Consider the following 20,763-nt stretch of genomic DNA (forward strand, 5'->3'; position numbering starts at 1 on the left):
TCGGTTTGGACTTAGTACCTGATTTGTATGTGATCAAAGATGACAGGAAGGAGTACCAAGCCACATTGCAGAATTGCTCAGCAGTCTCTCGTACAGATACCCCTAAAATGTAGAGGATTGTTCACCTGGACAGGCACAGTGCTCAGAGGTGGAGGAAAGGTAAAATAGTGGCTTAGAGAAGGAGGAGAGGAAAGCTGTTCTTTACTTCACAAGCTGAAGATATATGGCCATTAAAAACGCAGTAGTTCGTGTTGTGGGTTCTGAATGAAGTCTTGTCCACATCAAATTATGTTCAGTGAGGTTTAATTTAATACAAAAGTTAACCAGATCAGTAGATGCATACAAGAATGAAATTCTGTGTTGCAAGTATTTGAGGTCACCATAAAATGTGCCTTGAGACAACAAGGATCATATTGTTTGGATTTAAATTGTTTAGTAAGTGGGTTAGCTGTCACTTTTACTCTAATCTTCATTTAGCTATTAAGACAGGTTGGTGTGAGATATAAAGACATAATAATAGGAACAGAGATTGATGGGGGAACTGATAGAGCAACTTTGAATTCTCTGTCACGGGGACAAAACAATCTGTGCACTACAGTTATGGTCATGAGATTATCAGCTGGTTTTCTGTAGATTGATAAAATCCTCTGTGGCATGAAAAACTCTTTGTATCCTAAACAGAAGACAAAAGTTTTAAAATTCTTCAGTGTCTCATGTAACTGAGCAACTCAGTGATGGAGCTGGCTGTCCCTCCAAAAAGACACCAAACCAAAAAAATCTGAGGGTTATTGGGCTTTGCTACAAAGACCCTCAAGGGTGCTTCTGGCAGCTGGAAGTTGATAAAGAGCACCAAAGGACTCCTTACGGAGAAAAACAGCCAAACTAAACCTCCAACCACCGTACACATGCTTTGATGTTGGCAGAAAGTGCAGGCTATTGATGTCTGCGAAAGAAACAACAAAGTTATTGATTCCGGCCCAAGCGAGTGAAATGTTGGAGTGAAATGTCTCTTGCCTCCTTGCATAATTTTGACTTTGTTCTTAAGCTGGAAAGCCAGAGCAGAGCTGTGCTGGGCCAGGGATAGCGATCTGCTCGCTTGTGCCTCGAACCAGAACGCCTCAAGCTGCGTCACTGCAGTTATGCGCAGGCTGCAGGGACTTGCTGCCGGCCGGTGGGTCGCTGCAGTTAGAGAAGTGTCGCTTGGGTAACAGGACTGGGACGTGCAGATCCCAGCGCTGTTGGCCAGGAGATCTTCTTGCTAGGGCCATTCAGCCAAAAATCAGCCAGTGCATAGGTAACGTGCACGAAATGACTCACAGCCCCTAGGCCACTGTTATCACACATACAAATTCTCCCCACCAAGGAGGGAATACCTGCGGTGTTTTGTATCATTCTGGAGGCTTGAAAAATCGGAGCTATTTTTGATGGGAATTATGACTAACAGCATAACAAACTCTGGAGTCACAGCCTCCAGGAGTAAATAGGGTGGTGTGAGGCTGAAAACAAGGTAACCTGTATTTTGCTCCCGTTATTGAGGATGACTTGTCCAACTTTGTACTGGAAGTAACTTAAGCAGAATTCCTCCCCTAGCCTCCCCACCCCAGTCCTGCCTTTGTATTTTATGCCTTTGTCACCAGCGGCCACTTGGCAAAGGCGCTGTCTGTTGTGCGAGAGCTGCACCAACTAACTAAGGGCTGACTTGCTCACTGAAAGTCCACTTTTGTTACCCCTTCCTGCAGCTGCAGCAGAGCAGAGCTAAGGAAGTGAAGGCACCAGCCTTTGCTGAGGTACAGCAGAGAGAAATCATAAGACCAGAATAACTTACTGGAAAAAGTCATTCTGACATTAGTTCAACAAAACACATTCCCATGTGTTGCTAATAGTGGTAAGGCTCCTGCTATTGCTTAGATGCTTTGATGCAGCAAGGCCTGCAAGCGCTGGATGCTTTGTGCGGCCTACTCTGCCCTCTCCTCTCCACTCTTATGCACACTCATGGCTCAAAGAGCAAAATGGCAGCTATAGTTGAGTCTGTTTGTGCTTTGATTTATTTTATTTCTTTTACCCTAAGGATGCTACAAATGCTTAGAAGCGCTGAGGCTTAGTGAGCAATTATGATACGTGAAAAAAAGAAAAAGCAGAATTTGCTGCCTTAGTTAATGTTGTGTCTTTTCATCTTGAAGATGAACTTAGAAATTAAAGGTACAGAAATGTAGCAGTGCACTCAGCACAGGCAGTACGGGAGGGTTGGTTTGTTGCCATGCTGCTATTGCACAGCTCTATGGGCGAGACCATTGTTAGCTTGTGACATGGCGGTGAAAGTACTGACTGTAATGGAGACCGCGTGCAGATATCTTACTTTGCTGACTTCTAAATTTAGACCCAAAATTTCTATTCAGTGATGTCTACTGTAAGTTACCTATCTCGTTCATTTGGCAGAATATGAATGTGTTTTCAAAGCAGGGAGATCAAGCTCAGCCTGGAAAAATTCATGAGACTGTGCTTTGAAACCATAATTTGTTTTATCTTCACTACTGTGAAAATATCGTAGATGACATTCTTTGCAGGCAGAATTAGATGGCAATATTACCAGCTGGTGCATAAAACAAGGCTTACTTGCATAGAGTAATTTTAGTGTTTCATTTGGTTTAAACAAATTGAAATGTATTTTAAAGACCAGAATCCTAAACTGACCAGCCACTGATTTCAGTAGATGTGGCTTAATAGTTTCATCTCCTGCTCCCAATTCTATATGAACATTAGTGTTGTAGTTGGCTTGCTTTATCTTTTCTGTAACAGATGAACAAAGCACTCAGATTTTTCACTAAAATATTTTAAATTTTTTATATTGCCATTACTATAAATACATTTTCCCACATTGTTGAAAAGATCCTAAAGATGGTCTTACTTTCCTCCACACACCAGCCTACAGCCGGAAGGCACAGATGTTCTTCTAGGACCAGAAGTAACCTGTGGCCCCTCAGATGTGTCCGTCAGCACTCCGTTTGCCTTGACTATCCCACATTGCGCAGAAGTAAATTCGGAGCACTGGAGTATTCACTTGAAAAAAAGGACACAGCAAGGAAAATGGGAGGTAAGTTTGGACTTCCGCTCCCACTTAAAAGGTTACACTAACAATGGAAACATGATTACTCTTAATCAGGCAGGAACTGGTCAAAGATGATTCAAGGGACAGAATAATTGGGCATTTTAAAGAAATCATCTTTTTTCTTTTCAAAAGTAAGAGGATTCTGCATTTTGTTCAGAAGTAGCTAAACTCTGTTCAAGTGCTGTACTAAAATGTGCAGAAAAGGGTCAATTTTATGATCTAGTCCATGTTACACAAGAAAGTATTCATTTTCTCAGATCACTTAATAACAGAGCCAGTAACCATTTGCTCTTGAAAACACTGTTTGGATGTTTTATAGCTCCCAAAGAAACCCAAGTCTGAACAGAACATGATATCCAAGCAAGAATTTATCATGACATAAAGAAAGTTATGGCACTGCTTAAAAATACACAGTTCAAGTTTAATGTTTTTGTTGGTGGTGGGTTTTGTTTTGTTTTCTTTTAACCTAGAATGATCCTCCTGATTTAAAAATGTCTTTTTGGACATGTCGTTTTAATGGGCATTTGGTGATCACCCTGTGCTCATCACCTCTGAAGGATTAGTGTATGTATGTTAACTGAAATACTCTCCTTTTTTAGTTCAAATATATTTTTCTTATACTGATTTATTGAGGAAATTAAGCGTTGTGTATTCATGACATGGGCATTTGATCATCTATGTCTGTTCATCTGCATTTTTTTTAAGCCCACTGGCCATCTTTGACCAAAACTGCTTGCTAGGCAGGTATACACACAGGATAAAAAGGTGCTGAATTTCCCAAGTATGATGTTCACTGTACATGTTATTAGAACCATGGTACCCAGTAACAAGACACAAATCCATCATCGATCACACTGTATTGCACTGCTGCTGATGGAACTATTTGATTCCTTGCATTGCAAGGAAAGAAACAGGAATTAAAACATTCACGCATATCTGAACTCACGCTGTCCTTTTCCTCCTCTAAACCACCATGCTGCTTGTTGCTCTTTTTTAAGCCATTTCAAATTCAGCTTCATTTTCCTACTTAAGTTCACTCAATACTCTGTCAGCTCCAACAGTGTCAGTTACAAGCACCCTGGAAATAATGAGGAGTGTAACACCAGACTGTAGACTGCTCAAATACCTCATCTAATGATGCTGTAATGCAGAACTAAGTATGAAATACAAAAGAAGGGGAGAGGTAGTTTTTTGATTGAGGTAAACATAACTGTAATGGATGTTCTGAAAGGATGTCAAATACCTACTGGCATTCAAGGTTTGCTTATTGACTTTAATCTTCAAGGTAATTTCTTACCTTGACATCATGAAAAAATTAGCTAGAAAGTCAATAACACTTGAAAAAAAAAGCTAAAATTCCTTATGCATCATCATTATTATTATAAGCTCTACACACTGAATTCTGCACAGAATTCCTATTGCTGACTCGGGGCTAAATGGAGACTATTTACTCATATAGGTAGTCTACCTTCTCCTGTTCCCTGAGGTCAACATCAGTTAAGAATGTGCATACTGGCTCTCAGGAGTAGTTTACATTCCAGTTGAATAAATATAAATAAATGCTGTCATGACTTCTATTGTCAAGGCCTATTAATTTTTTTTTTTTTAACCTGAATTTCATTTTGCAGGAAGTGATGTCTGTGGAAGAGGAAACTACTTCTTGCTACTGCCTGTTGGATCCTTATGCCTGTCACATTCTCTTAAACAGCTTTGGAACTTATGCACTTATTGGAGAACCCATCTCTGACTGTGCCGTTCGACAGCTGAAAGTAGCGGTTTTTGGCTGCCTGTCTTGCAATTCTCTGGATTACAATTTGAGAGTATATTGTATGGATAACACACCTTGTTCGTTTCAGGTAAATTATTTCACTTTGATATTTTGGCTTTAATTATTTTTTCATAGAATACTCACATTCCTTTATTCCTGGGGATAGTCCATGGGCTACAGGAACAGTCCAGAATTCAGAGTGAATAAGAACGAGAACACTGTCATTTTTTTATGCCACTGCTGCAAGACTTAGTGCAAATCCCTTAGTTTCTCTGCAGTGTTGTTTCACTTGTCACTTTACACTGAAAGAGCTTTAGGACTGCCAAACTGTCCACTCATTTTTTGCCAGGCAGATGCAAACCTACTCTGCCTACGTTCTAGACTAACCAGAAATCACAGCCACGGTTAATGCAGCACAAAGCTCCAGCTGGGAAGCAGAGCGTTAGGCTGGGCTCGGTGCCTTGGGCACATGAGCACAGGCAGAGCCTGCTTGCATCTGCAGCTGAGTGCTACTCCAATCCAAAGAGAAAACGTAAGTCATTATCATTTGATGTATAGAATTTATCACAGTCGTTACCCTTACATTGTCATTACTCACTTCAGGGTTTCCTCTCCTTTTTACAATCTGAGCAAGAATAAAGAGATTGTCTTGCCATTTTTTTTCCTTCAAGAACTAAATTATAATTGTGCATTTCCCCTTTTAAAAACAAAACAAGCAATCAAACAAAAAATTGCCCCAAGTTCCAGCTGAATGTGAGAAAACACTTCTTTACAGTGCGGGTGACAGAGCACTGACGCAGGTTGCCCAGGGAGGCTGTGGAGTCTCCTCTGGAATTATTCAAAACCCACCCGGATGCCATCCTGCGCACTGTGCTGGGGGTGACCCTGCTTGGCAGGGGTTTGGACCAGGTGATACCCAGAGGTTCCTTCCAACCTCAACCATTCTGGGATTCTGTGTGACTTTTCTACACGGCATGCCAAGACAAAACAATGAAATTCACTGGCTTTTACATGGTGAACTCAGAACCTTTAACAAAATAGTTTTCTTTTGAGAGCTGAAATGAAGACAGTTGTGACAGATGAATTTTTACTTCCTCTTCCTATTGTACAGAATAGAAACATGAATCTTAATGGAGCACACACTAATAAGGATTGTTAAAGATTTACAATAGCTTTGTAATTATACCCTTTATTAACACTTACACGATTCGTGGACTAAGAGTATTTTCCTGGATGAGTCTGCCTGAAATTCGAAGGCCCAAATTCCTTCTTCACTTATTTGTTGAACACATGAAATTAACTTTGACTCATACATTCAGTTAATACAAACCTTATGAACTAGGCACCTTTCATAAAGATGAATTTTCATTAGTTAATATTTGTTCCTAACACTAAAAAAAAAAAATAAATTTTCTCCTCTGCCATTGCAGGAAGTGGTTTTGGATGAAAGACTGCAAGGAGGACAGTTACTGGAGGAACCAAAACTTTTGCATTTCAAAGGGAACACCTTCAGTCTTCAGATATCTGTCCTTGATATCCCTCCTTTCCTTTGGAGAATCAAACCATTTACTGCATGCCAGGTACTTGCTAATTTTATTTGTTTACATTGTAATACAGAGACAGTAAGAATGTTCACTGGTATAGACATAACACAAATAAGACAAGTGTCTCCCCTTTGTTTTTGAAAGGTGAGGTTTTAATCTCAAGGATACTAGAAAAAATGCATTGCGTTATGATTTTGACAAATACAGAATGAAACATTTCATATGTAGCAGAATGCTTTAAATTTTTCATTTTGAAGAAAGCAAGCTTGTACTTCTACCTGTTTCAATTACCTCCAATGGAAGGCCTATACTCACGTTAAAATTTATCACTATTTTTGATCTCTTTGTCATTCCAATTTCTATACAGCTATGAATATACGTCTGAAAAGGAGAGGATATATGTCGGCATTTAAATGTCATGAGTTCAAATTATGGCATGCATATTCTTAGAAATGATTAAGAGCAAATTATTTTTCCTGTAAGACATTAATTAGAGAGGCTGTTGAAGACAGGAAAGTATAAATCAAAACAAAAGATTTCTAAATGTATTGGTTACTGGAAATTATAAGCAATGTGCTGGCAAATAGAGTGAGCTGGTCTTTTAAAATACAGAACTTAATCAGACTATGTAATCTCCCTTTTCCCAGAAGCGTACAGAGAGAAGTCATACAGTATTTTAGCCCCCAAAAAATTGTTTTTAATGTATTGCCCTATTCTCCAAAGTATGAGTATAATGGACTGAATGAAAATGGACTGGATGAAAATGATAGTGATCTGTATCTAAATTCCTTTATCTATAAGAACATGAGGATAATTCATGCTGCAATTTAAGAAATGAAAGAAACAACGTCATTCTCAGCTTCATGTGAAGAACAACTCACTTTTAAGTGTTTTGTTTAATCTGTTCACTTATTTACAGTTTAAAAGATAAACCAATCAGTATTAGGATGCCCCAGTAGTAGATCAAATACCTAGCCAAAAAAGAAGAAATCATGGGAAATTTCTACTAATACAACAAATTACATTTTGCCTCAACCTATATTATAAAAACAACTCCATACTTCTATCTTCTCTTGATTTGTTATTCAATCCTGGAGAATAAAGTTGTATGTTACACTAAAATTCAACTTCAAAGCACCACTAGAAAGAAGTATGTTTTCTGAAAACAGCTTTTTAATAAATGTGAAGTAGATTTAAACTAAATATACGTTGCTGTGTCAATCTTGTCTGACTGCTTTAGAAGGCAGGCAGATGACCCTCCACATGCCCAGTATGCAGAATATGTATCAGTTAAATATCAAGTATATGAGAGAGAGAGAAAAAAAAAAATGGAAAAGTTTTTGAGAACTTGCCTTCCTGTAGTGACTGTTTCAAAAACAACACGTTACTTTGGTGAAAAACTCCCTAGATTTTTCTTGCAGGAAAGCAACTCCTTCAAATAGTTCTGGTACTAGAATATGCAGAGGTGAATGCTTGCTGCCCTGTATTGTACACAGTAGAAATTACTGAACTTGCAGTGTGTGGTTTTTTTTAAGACCATTGCAGAAAGGTGTTGCAACTACATAAGGAGAGAGAGATGCTAAGAACCTAACTAACACTGCATGATAAACTAGAGCACCAGCTTGCATAAAACACTACTTTCTGTGCTTTCTGCGCACAACTTCGCTGATAAATTAAGCAAGAGTTTTTGTTACTTTGGCTTCTGCGTTTCTGTGCAGTTAAGAACTGGGGTAGGATTATTTCTGCTTGATTATTTCTGGAAAGTTATTATTCCTTTGGGGAATTTTCTTCTTTGCTGGTTGTGAGTCCCTGATGCTAGGAAAGTTCTGAGGGTGACTCAGAAGCCCCGGAATATTTTGTGTGCAACTCAGCACTCTTCCTAAGGCTGTGTACATCTTCTATGAATAAATGTATTGTTTACAGTATATTTAACTCAGGTATTTTTGTTCTCTGTTGGCAAGTAATAGTCTAGAGTTTTCAGTCAAATTAAACTACAGGGTGCTGTTAAAACAAGTCGTGATAGCCAGTGCAAATTTATCTGTATTAATCTTTACATGTTGCAAGGGCCTTGTTTTGCTGAATCTAATGCAAGTGGCATGGTCCAAAGTAGCTATTAAATTTATTGCTTCAAGATAAAACCAAAAAATAAAAAGTCAGATGAGGGATCCATAATCCATGGAAGAATGCTTACGTGCTGTGTTTGCTTTAAGGAGGGCTCAGAACCTGCTGGAGATTTTGATCACAGCAGGCACGACCCAGTCTCTCAGCAGGAACTCAGGGTTAAAAAGAAGCATGTGCAAAACCTCTGCTGATGGAGGGGTCTGACACAATGCTGGTACTGAAGCCAAATAAATATTTGCATTTTATAATTGGGTATAGTTTGAATGACTTGGACAGCTGAGAAAGATAGCAATTGTCTCTAGCAGAAACTGCAGAACGACTTGCACTGACTTTGTATTTCCTTCTCAGGGCAATGTTTTGTGAAATGTCCCAAGCCTGTTGGCAGCTCCAATTTGGTTCCAGACTGTTTATACATAAAAGAACCCATTTCTTTATGGGGTTTCTTCCAGTGTTTAATCATTTTCTCTCCTACGAGCCAGCACTTTAAGAACAAACTGGCTTTAAAAGTTTTGGTTGCCCAGAACAACTGAAATGAGCCTGTTCAGTTACCGTCTGTTTGGTCCAGCAAATGACACCATTGTCAGACACTATGACGAGGAAAGATTTATGTTATTGGTTTCTCAAATTAGCAAAGATCCTCTTTCAAGGCTTGAACAGATGAATAAATCATCCTGTAAAAGTGCAGCATCAAAGCAGTTAATAGCAGGTGGCAGTCAGAATTCCTCTAGTGCATTTGTTTGTCCTGGCCATCCTGCAGGAGCAGATGCTGAGTGCTTGGCAGCCTTCCCACCATGTTCACAAGTCAGTAGGGGGAACCCTTAAAAACTGCTGGGGTGGTAGAGCAGGAAGAGGCTGTGGCAAGCATGTTAGGAAGGCAGACGGACACCTTCAGGTGTTGAAAGCAGCTGTTTTCCTGGCATCTTGTGCCTCTTGGAGGATCCAGTGTCACTCTGTAGCTGTGAGATGATTTACATTCTGTCTGCTAAGAACTTAATTATAAAGGGAGAACCAAACTGAAAGCGTTTCTCCCCGTTCTCGGGGGATACTTTCTGTCGCAGGAAGTCCCGTTCTCCCGCGTGTGGTGCAGCAACCAGAAGCCGCTGCACTGTGCCTTTTCGCTGGAGCGCTACACTCCTGCCACGACGCAGCTGTCCTGCAAGATCTGCGTCCGACAAGTCAAGGGTCATGAGCAAATCCTACAGATCCAGACATCCATTCTAGAGGTAAAGTGTTCTCCCTGTTTTGTGGTGGTTTTTTCAAGTTGTTGAGCAGTGTGAGCCACAATCCCTCCCCGTTTTTGCCCTTTCTACCTCAGTCTGTTTTCTCACGGCCTGTTCAAAGCTGTAACAAGTCTACAAAGCATTAGTTTCTATTTCCAATAGAAATCAAATGATGTACTTACAGAGATTTTACAACACTAAAAATCATCTATATTTGAGTCAGTAGTAATAGTTTTCTTGCAGAAAGGTTTTGAGTATCTTTCAAGAGCACTGAGAGTTGAAAATGGATGGCTTGCCTGTTTGCTGTTGGGCCACTGGGGCTTTTTTGTACACACAGAATGTCTTCCGAGGACTGCAGCTTTGCTCACACGTGAAAGAAAGCAATGGTGCACTGAGCAAGCTGGTAATGAGTCCTACAGCAATGAGAACTTCAGCTACCTTTTTTAGATTATTAAGCATCTTCATTGATTAATGTTTAAAAAGTATCCAGGTACTTCTGTATTAAAGATTTACGTTCATGTGCTAAATGCACTATGCAAAGAATGTGGCAACTGAATAAGAAAACCACAAATGTCATTCAGTATAAAAACATTTTCAGAATATGTCCAAGCATTTGCCAGTTCTTTGTAGAAGTTCCATAAAAAACTTTTGTCCTTCTCTAAACATGTCAGTACTTGCTGTCCTTCTCTAAATATCTGTGACTTTTTTCTTTTAAGAGACCTATCTATCCACAAGTCCCCAGAGCATCTAACAATTCTGTCCTCAAACAGATTTGCTAATACGGAAGGCTTTCTCGTGACTATCTCAAAAAATGAAGGAAAAGTGAGGATAATTTGACTATAAAATAAATATATAAATAACAACTGAATACTTGAATTGTTCATTGCTTTAGAATTCCCTGAACTAACCAGGTAGCAGTAGCTTATCTCACATGTGCAGGGTATGAAAACCTACTATTGTTCTGCATATTTAATTTAAAGTCAGACAATGTGATATATCTACAGCACTGCTATTACTTTGCATGGATGACTTTTGGGATGTGTCATAAATGTTATATGAAGAGACTATAGCATCATTGTTATTTAATATTTATGCTGCATTGCTCTGAAACAAATAATGCATGGAAATGTGACTCCATTACACAAGACAGGTAAAATTTCGTAGGAAAAGAAAGGGACGGATCTACAAAAAGGACCTGGATTCCATAGAGATCTTTAATGTGGAAGAACTGAGGTACTTACAGAACTTAGGTGCTTTTAAAAAATCACAAATGGGAGATTTTTATCTACATTTTAGGCTTAAGCAATTAAAGATTTAGGCAGCCATATTCTTCTGTGGCATTCACCTCCCAGTCACTGCTCTCTTGGACTTCATCTGTTACCCAAAAATAGGAAACTTGTGGAAGGAAAATGACACTGTTTTAAATGTTTTTAGACATAGGTGGTTGTGATGTGCTAGAAGTTCCTTCACAGATCAGAAAAAAAAACCTCCCAGCTGTCTCATTTTCTGTTGTCACTGCTTCAAACTGTAGATGGAATCATAGACTGAGATTTGATGCTTTCTTCCTCCAAAAGTGGATTTGATGCACCAACAGGTACATGTAGCTAAACTCACTGCAGGTTGATCCTGCATAACAAGGCAGCAGAAAGAATACAGAAAAGAACTGTCTGCACTCACAGTTATTCTCCTTCTGACGAGGCTGTGCAAAAATCTTGTCTCAGTTCCCCATTCGTAAACAGGAGTACATGGTAGGACTCTTGATGTTACTCTGTTAACGTGCTAAAGAGAGCCACCTACAGACCTGAAGGTAGGCACAAAGCCTGATGCTGTACTAACTGCTTTGTTTTTATATTCTGTGTAGAGTGAAAGAGAAAGCATCACTTTCTTTGCACATGATGACAGCAACTTCCCTGCACAGATGGGCGCAAAAGCATTCAAAATCCCCTACTCCATCAGGCAAAGAATCTGCGCAACATTTGACACACCCAATGCCAAAGGCAAAGACTGGCAGATGTTAGCACAAAAAAACAGCATCAGCAGGTAATGGAAGGCAATTTTGAAAGGTGAACATTTACATATGCACTAAGAATGATTTCCTGCTATTATGTTACGGGGTTTGTTTGCTTGTTTGCTTGCTGGTATTAAAGATGTGTAAATAGTAATCACCTTTCTTACTCTCAAGGATTAATTGTAACTTTCTTATCTATATGACTAGCTACTGAAAACAGGAACTGTTTTCTCCCCCGAATAAACCCACGTGTCCCATCCCACCTGATGTTAGCTTCTAAGCTCAGTTGGTACACCCACAAGACTGAGGTCTTGGTAAAGTACAAGACTCGAGAAGATTTTGGCACGTGTTCTCTCAAAAACTCATACAGCTTGCTGTCTTGCCTTCTATCTGCTATGTTCTATTCCAAACCAAATTAAATGTTTTGAAGATTTTTTTAAGGAAAGGGCATATTTCAAAGGAAATTCTGCTCTACTGTTAGGAGTAATACTATTCTATGCTATAAATAACATTTATGCTTGTGAGCATAAAGGTCATTTATTTGTTTGGATGATTATGTCCAAAGCCAGTCAATAGAAGGAGTTTTAGAGTAATGTGTTAAAGATATTCACTTTGTTTTACCAAATTCTTTACCAATATCACTCCTGCGAAGTTCTAAAAACTATACCTTAATGAATCTAAGTTTACAAATGAAACTATATGATTTAACTTCATGGAATTTACAAGCATCAACTTAAATTACAGTTTCTCTCCCTGATAAATTCTTACTAAATTTGCTCTCCAGATGATGACACTCTCCAGAACTGACTTGTTGCCTAAATCAATACACAGGATGGTAAGTGCTGGCCAGCATTTACATACCTCAGAAGAAACGAATCCTGTGTTCATCCTAGCTCTGCTAAATTGAGCAAGTAACATTTAAAGAATAAAAGCACCAGTGTGTGTCCTATGGAGGATTCCCTGCACTCATCTAATTAGATCTTGCTGAAGATTTCCTGGTTCTTGTTTGTAGCGTTGTTTTTTTTTAAATACTTCTACAGGCACAACACAGGGCACTTCCATTTTCAGTAAACATTTTCATAGTGTTACACTGTACAGTTCTCCTAATCCTTTTGTTTCATCTTCCACCCCCCCCCCCCCGTCCTTTTAGGAATCTCTCCTATTTTGCTACACAAAGCAGTCCATCTGCTGTCATTCTGGACCTCTGGGAAGCCCGACATCAACATGATGGAGACCTTGACTCCCTTGCTTGTGCACTGGAAGAAATAGGAAGGACACACTCCAAAATCTCAGACATAACAGAAACTGAGATTGAGGAGCCTGACTTCAACTACAGCAGACAAAACGGACTTTAGTCCCTTCTTTTCCATTCAAGAACCGATGGCCAGCTTTGACTTTTACACTAGAGAATCTCTTTGGCAGGGAGGAAATAAGGGTTTCTGCACACTAAGGAAGCAGACGCTCATTTCCACAATGCAGTTTTCAGCTGGAGGAGCAGAAGAAGCCCTGTTAAAAATCATCTCGGTAATAAGGAAAACACAAGCTCTCCCTGTGCTACAGTCCTCTCTCATTTAAGATTCATATATCAAATTCAAAAACAAAACTACACATCTATCATTGCCCGGGGCAGGAAGGAGTGATATACAGAGCCGTACAAGGTAAATATTATGACATAATGTATTTAAGGAAACAGTGATGCTAAAGAAGAGTATAATGCCTAGTGATTACCAGCAAATATGATAGTGAATATTTAGAGCCACTAGAGGTTAATCCTGGTTTAAAGGTTTGTCTTCTTGGGGCCTTGAGTCCCCTTTGCCCTGCATTTCCAACTTAACACACTTAAAGAGCGGATTTAAAATGTCATTTCCTAGCATCATGTTGTCACTTTGGATTTGCTGTAATTTAGCTACAGGACAACTGAAAATCTGGTCTTACCGTGTTCAGACATTGGAGGAATTAATAGATCTTACAACTATTTGATTGATATCAAGTGTCATTCAAACAATTTAAAAAAAAAAAAATCAGTTCCCCACTGAGCATACCTTTGCTGCAGTCTTCCTGCCTATTCCCTTAACGAGACAACAGAACAAAGCCGTTCTCTGTGGAATTAGTGTTTGCGAGTACGTGGGAGAAATTTTCACTCAGTCAAAAATGTTTCTTTGCGGGTAGATTTAAATAATCAAATGAAATTCAGGAGATTGCCAGCCCTACTTTAGCAAGTTTACACTTGGGGGGGGGGGGGGGGGGTGGAACTAAGTTAAAAAGCAAAGGTGAATTCAATCAGTACATTTTAATTTTGGTTTAGTTTCAGATAGAAAGGATAAACCCCACATAGTACTGCCAGAAATTGGCTCAGTTTCATTGTACAGTTTGCAAATTTTGCAGAATATAAAGCTGGCTATGTTATGCTTGGTTTAGTTAAAAACATATTGCATTTATCACCAAAACCAGAATTTAACTAGTGAATTCTCTTCATTTTTTATCCATCTCATACAAAAATAATTTGTTACTTCAACTGAACCAAAAAAAAACAGCTGTCACTGTGAGTGAGTGTCCTAGTAGAACTAGTACCAAACCAAATTTAACCAGTATTTTCACTCATGTATTCTTGAAAATTAGCCTAGGTGCTTGTTAGGTCTGGCCCAAGGCTATCAGCTTTGGTGACAGGAGCACAATCAGTACAAAGCATGAACATGAACAAGACCTGAGGAGCTTTATGGAAAAGCAAGAAATTGAAAACGTGAATTCCGTTTTTGTTTTTTTTTTTGTAAACCTCATATTTGGCTGAGACCAGCACAACAAGCCACAGGGTGGGTACTCAGTGTGCAAATCTATAATCAGCTGAAACTATTTCTTTATCCAGGATGCCAGTTCTGAAAAGTGCAATCAACAGCTCTTGATGTGAGACTTTGCTTATTCTTGTTGATCTGAAATTGCAAATTTCATTGCTTTCCCAGCTCAGCAGGCTGAAATAGCCTTAGACTTACAAATACGTAGACTTCCCCAAACATTTTTTGCACTTCAGTATTTCATGCAGTCTGACATCAGAGTTCCTGTTTGCAATGGGAAATCATAATGGCTGCAGGCATATTTAAGACTGAGACAAAAATACCAGCTTATTTGGCAGCAAGCTGTCACTTTTTTCAGCAGCACATGGTTCTGTCTGTGTTTTGAGTTATATTTCGAGTGACTTCCATTCCTCCTCCTCAGAAACCTGTTTTTCATTGGACAAAATGTCATGAATAAAAAAAATAGGGAATGGCATCTACAGAAAAGCAATGGAGTTTTAGTGAGCTGTCGTTGTCTGGGAAACCTGCTACAGTCACTCTCCAGCAGTTAATTTGTTCTCAGCTTCTCCTCAGATACAGTTTTAATTTGGTTGCTGCTTTTTCAAGCTAGCTTAGGTTAGCTCCACAACAAAGACCTACGTACTACCCTGCACGGGCCATAAGACAGTCGTGTCGTTCTGAGGAGCTGTATGCGTTGCCTTCTCTTGTTTCACGACGTGTAGGGTCACAAGAGCTGCTAGATGGAGCTTAGACCTAAAGCCTCTTTCTCAGGAAATGCATAGTGTTTACAGTCAAGACTTGGGTAGATTTGAAAATCCTCTCTGTACAGCGACCCCCAGCGCTGCTGCTGACTGCTGAGTACGGCTGAGGGAGAGGAACCAGAAGGTGGCCAGACCCCCAAAGACGGGAGGGATCTGGGCTGTACAACAAAATCCAAGTCAGAGCCAACAAAGTCTAGTGTCTGAGTTAATGTACTGAAAAGGAATTGATGTTGAAGTTTCTTACAATGCCAGAAAAGTAGCTTTTCAGTTTGGGGCCTGAGGTAAGATTTTAATTTATAATACTTACATATATTTACATCATACTTTCGTACCTTTATCCCACTAGAAAGGAATTCGAAGCAGTAACTAGACTGCTGGCCTATGCTGCTAATGTGAGTTTATTGAGATGTACACCTGAGTCTTCTAAGAACTGCCATAGTACATCAGACAAAACATCCATTTAGCCACAAGTGCCACAATCCTGTTTTGCCCTTTTTTTTTTTTTAATGGCCTTTCCTTTGTTTAACACTTGCTGCCTAGCACTTGCACTGGGCCTCCCTAGTTCCGTGTAATAAGGAATACTGAATAACTGTTACCAAATCACCTTGTCCACATTACTCATTATCTTACAGACTTCATTTCCCCTCACTCTCTTTTCTAGGCTGAAAAATCCTGGTCTATTCTGTTTCCCTGAACATCCTTGTTATTCTCTGTATCATCTCTAGTTATGTATCTTTTTGGAGATGGAGTGACCAATGACCTGTCTGCTATTCAACAAGAATGCAGGCTAAATCACTCAATTCTTTCATTTCCTCCATTTCTCACTGTTCCCACGTTCAGTATCAATCACAGAGGATGAAGATCTTGCTATAGCATAAAGCCGCGAGAAATGCCTGTGAGGGAGTGTGGGACTCCTGAGAACACAGTAACTGACTTTACTGTGCAAATGACTCAAGCTAATACATCATCAGAGTGGATTCAGCTGCCTGAACATCCAGAAAATAAAACTGTGAGGAAAAACTGCGTAGCTTTAAGATAAGACTGAGAGGTGACAGAGAATGTCAAATCATAAAATCTTCTGTAAAGAAGAAATTAACTTGTTCTCCATGATAACGATGGTCATAGTAAGCAGTAATCAGACAATAACTTAGACTTGAGGTGGAAAGGTAGGCTCAGTCTTTTTCTCTTCCCTTTTCTCCTACTCCTGGGAAATTTGCATCTGTTGATTACCGTCTGTATCTGGTACAGATATGCCTGTTTTCAGATGCTCCCTTTCTGTTGTTTTATGTTAGCATCATGGGATGATATTAATAACACTTAGCACTTTTAATTATAGAGGCTTGTGCCGCTTCTCCTCCCCTTTTCATGCACTGTCCCAGTTTTAGAGATAGAGAAATTATAACATGGGGGGGATATTTCTGCTACCATATAAATGAGCTGCAAATGGATTTTGCTACCATTAACAACAAATAGAAAAACACTATAAGTAAAAGATGTTAAATGTTGTTTTCTTTTGCTTTTTCACAGTAAAAAGCAGCCGATAAATTCTGTCAGCTTTTTCCCCCACAGTCTGCTCTAAGGATGCTTTGCAATACAGTATTCTCGCAGAATGATAATTTAGAATTTGTATGCAAATGCTGTACAAATAGATATGTTGGAAAGGATTAGCAATCTTAAAATTCTAAGAGCATATTTTTAACAACTATGTTACAAAGATTGTTTTTGGAAATCTGTATGTGTGTGTGTATGCATGTGATTTGATCCAAAACCCAGATGTAAAGGCGCATCTGAAGTAGGATTAGAGGCCAGAAATTCAAACTCAATTCTTTCCCTCTATTTTCTAAACGATGGCTTTTGAAAAATAACTTTTCAAAAGTGTCTTTCACAAACCAAAAAGTAAAAGAAAGAGAAATGCAATGTTGTACACTTCAGATTCCATCTAGCTGCCCTGAGCCTGATGCAGTGAAATAGCCATGTTGATTTTACATCACCAAAGAATCTGCTCTAGTATTTTTTCATCTTCCTAAGCACTTCCAGATACTTCTGTACTGTGAGTCATTTAAGACTAATAGTTACATTTTTTAAATGACTTACAATTTTGTCACTAAAATGGTGCACTTCACAGCTTTGCCAGACTGCAGCATCGTAAAGCTAATTTACAGTTTTTACAACATTGCTTTTGCAGTCTTAGTAGTTTACATTAAAATCCTTTAAGCCACAAAGAAAAGAACGCTGCTCTGTAGATTTAAATTCTAACCTCATTTACCAGCGCAAGTCCCATAAAGCCACGATGTACTCCTACAAAAATGTTATTGGACTTCTTGTAATAGATGGAAAGATACCAACACAATTCTCTTAAAATACTAAGAACTATTTTTGTTAATATTTTTATCTCTGGCAGCAGCTGGTCTCCTCCTCCATGGGCCTGTGCACAGCTTGTTTTCAGCATGTTAAGAGAGAAGCTAATTCAGCCTAAATGGCTAGAACAGGGATCTCTTCGTAGGACCATGTGGGCCTCATACTAGAGCTCGGTTCTGTTTTGTGGTTGTTTTTTTTTTTTTTTCAGTTGAAAGACATCGCTGTTAGAGAGTTTTAAAACATTCAGTAACTGATTGATTCCAGCTATTATCTTCCACTAGAAAAAATGTAGCTTAGGTATACAGTGAAACTAGAACAAGTGAGAAACTGTTGGGGGACTTCCCGTCATGATTTGAATTTTTTTTTTCAGTCTGTTTCAGCCTGTAAAACATAGAGTTACTTTTAAGCAAAGGACTGCGTTAAGTCTTGGATGGTAATTAACTAAATGAAAACAGGAAATTATATCTAAGTCCTTAACAACTGTGAATGATCTGAAGATTTGTCTTTCTAGCCTTTGTTCTACTGAGTTGGATTATACCTAGGACGTTCTCACACTTTTTACACAGTAGTAGAGGTGGTTAACATTATTCACTGAGAACCTTTTGCATGTTAAACCTGCTGAAGAGTGTTTTCTATGGGATGTTCGTTTGTGATATATGCTTGGTAAAATTACTCCCTTGACACGATTCCTGCTTCAGGAGAGGCTGGTGTTTTTTCTGCAGCAGCATGTAAAATGGCACATATATCCTCTCCTGCATAGGTAATGATTGTCTAGTTAAAAATTACCTAGAACCTAAAGGTTTCCTGGATAAATACAGTAACTTAACCAGCAGGTATATAGCACACAACACCCACAGCAACAACAACAAAAAACCTCAATCCACTGGCGAAAGATCATGAATCATTTTCTAATAACGCACAGTCTAGCTTTTCTCTCTCATTACCAACACTAACAAACAGTAGCAAAAATCTCCTTTCCAACATGGACAAAAATAAATAAACCGCTCTAAGATTAAAGAATCACTTAGAGAAGCATTTGATAGTAACAGTGCCCGCAATGCAGAAAACAGAACTGATGTTCTACTCATTGCCACAAGAAAAACCTATCAGTATTCTTGTTCACTGTTCTGTCCAAAAATAAAATAAATGTCTAGGAATTTGCCACTATATTTTTTGTATTAGAGGTGAATAGTACAGACTTTACTAGTGTTTCTTGTCTGGGGCTTGGGTGGGTAGGGGTGTATTGTAATTTTCAAGCTATTGCAAAAGCTGCATTTAAATAAGCTGTTCAGTTGTATTGAATAACTGGTTTGTGCTTTACAAGGGAATCCAGGTGAGCCAGGATTCAATGGGTAGCCTTCTTGCCTTGCTGTCACAGGGTAACTAGAGCTGAAGTCACTTGTGAAAATTTAGTTAAGGGATAGGGAGATTAGATGACCCATCCCTGATCTGTAATGTAGTGTACTGTAATCTAATGAGATTAGCCACTCACCTACTGTAGAACTGTGGTTTTGTCAGCAGCTACTTAGTTTGTCTGCCCCTGGTGTGATAACCTTGGTTGAGAATGTACTTCTGCAGATTTAAGAAGATGTCAACCCCCTGTGTTACCTGGTCTCTGTATATAAATCTTATTGTCTAATCCCAAAAGGAAAAGTGTAGCAGAATAGGAAGTTCAGGGTGCTGCGCACCAAGCCTGGTGTAAGTTTTTTCTGATACAGCCGGAGGGGGAAGACATGGATCTAACAGCAAGTGTATTTGCTACAGAGAACAAGAATGTTTCCTAACAAATCCTCACTTAGAACTGGCTGAAGCTTTGTTTTTTCAGTTTAAAATTGTAAGACCTGGTATTTCCCTTACTGAAGTTTGGAATATTAACGTCATGATGATGGCATCTTTTCAAACAGTGCTTTCAGTTTTCCCCCATTTGTGCAGTGAAGTTGGAAGGGGAGGGATATTTTTACGTGCATTCTTTCCACTTTCAGTCTAAAAAGCAGGTACCATCGCAGAATCTCACGGTTTCCTAATGCATCAGTAAGCAGTACACAGGTGCCTCACTGGGGAGGTGGCGTATACGTACTCCTGGTATATATTTGGGAATAATAAACTGACACCACATAACTTGTGAATTGGGAAATGCAGTCACCTCCTCCCACCTCTTAATCAAATTCATTCCCACTCCAACCCTGATCTCAGTTTATAAATGGGTACAAAATCTTTAAATGCACACCTTTTTTAATTCGAATGAAGTAAAAATGAATGCTGGTCAGTCTGCCGAGACTTAAATCAGTGTTTTTCATGGCTAGCGCTACCTAACTGAAAATTTCCATTGCATTTCCAACTTCCAAAACTTTTGACCAGCCTTTTGACAAAATGGGGAGAGAGGAACCTCAACCTAAACACACACACACAATAAATAAATACTAAAACCACACACACACACAAAATAAATATTAAAACCACTATTCCTGTATAGTGAGACGTATTTTCTCTTCTGCTCCCCTATTTATACAGTGAACAGGTTCTGAAACGTTGACTTTTGCTCAGTCAACTGCGCTTTCTTCCCTCCCCCCGCTTCTCCCCATGGTTTAAGTATGTTTAGAACTGAAAAAAGAGCAGAGGTTTGATTGCTTTCTATAGTATGAAGCTGAAGGAGTAAGAAGGAGAGATAGAAGAACATTAAATGAAAAAAGCATGGCCTTGGCTTCATACCACACTTTCTGTGCCTTGTTCTATCGATGTAAATTCTGAATGTTGTACAGTAAAATACTTGGGAAAGACTCCTTGGAAAAGGCTGCACTGGCTTCTTTTTTCAGCATATGTACATATATAAATATATATACATATATATATTTGGTAATGCCAAACAGCTGTGTTATATTGTACTGAAAATGTAATAATGGACAGTTTGGATGTTTTATGTAGAGTTTGCAAAAATTGTATGGCTATAGCCTTTTGAAGATAAATGTACAGACATAAATTACTGCATATCAGTTATTTATGAATAAAGAGTCTTTTACTGACATCTCAGATTACTGTCTGAGTGGCACGTTAATTTCTGTGATAAAACAAGATGTTCAGATATGAGTGC

At 38.9% G+C, this 20,763-nt stretch overlaps 2 protein-coding genes across 15 annotated transcripts in view; one reads left to right on the forward strand and one right to left on the reverse strand.

Moving 5' to 3' along the window:
- UNC5D (unc-5 netrin receptor D) overlaps positions 1-20,704 on the forward strand; it is a 211,888-nt gene extending 191,184 nt beyond the window's left edge. For all 11 annotated transcript variants that reach the window (XM_080568468.1, XM_080568474.1, XM_080568469.1 and 8 more), the window contains 6 exons: positions 2,923-3,091; positions 4,735-4,962; positions 6,305-6,454; positions 9,598-9,762; positions 11,621-11,799; positions 12,918-20,704. In XM_080568468.1, the coding sequence (XP_080424594.1) occupies positions 2,923-3,091; positions 4,735-4,962; positions 6,305-6,454; positions 9,598-9,762; positions 11,621-11,799; positions 12,918-13,122 (1,096 nt within the window). In that variant the 3' untranslated portion in view covers positions 13,123-20,704. The remainder of the gene's footprint in view (positions 1-2,922; positions 3,092-4,734; positions 4,963-6,304; positions 6,455-9,597; positions 9,763-11,620; positions 11,800-12,917) is intronic.
- The window catches only part of LOC308183005 (uncharacterized protein), a 116,425-nt gene that overhangs the window by 1,633 nt on the left and 94,029 nt on the right, over positions 1-20,763 (reverse strand). Inside the window, exon 3 of one of the 4 annotated variants that reach the window (XR_013942203.1) lies at positions 2,927-3,057. The exons of 2 other annotated variants lie outside the window; for them this stretch is intronic. The gene's annotated coding sequence lies outside the window, so the exon portion shown is untranslated. Of the gene's footprint in view, positions 1-2,926; positions 3,058-3,101; positions 4,185-20,763 lie in introns of those variants that run through there. One more of the 4 variants, XR_013942204.1, reaches the window with a different exon arrangement.

This window comes from Anser brachyrhynchus (genome assembly GCF_964034855.1).
Source record: "Anser brachyrhynchus genome assembly, chromosome: 26".
Classification (NCBI taxonomy): Eukaryota; Metazoa; Chordata; class Aves; order Anseriformes; family Anatidae; genus Anser; species Anser brachyrhynchus.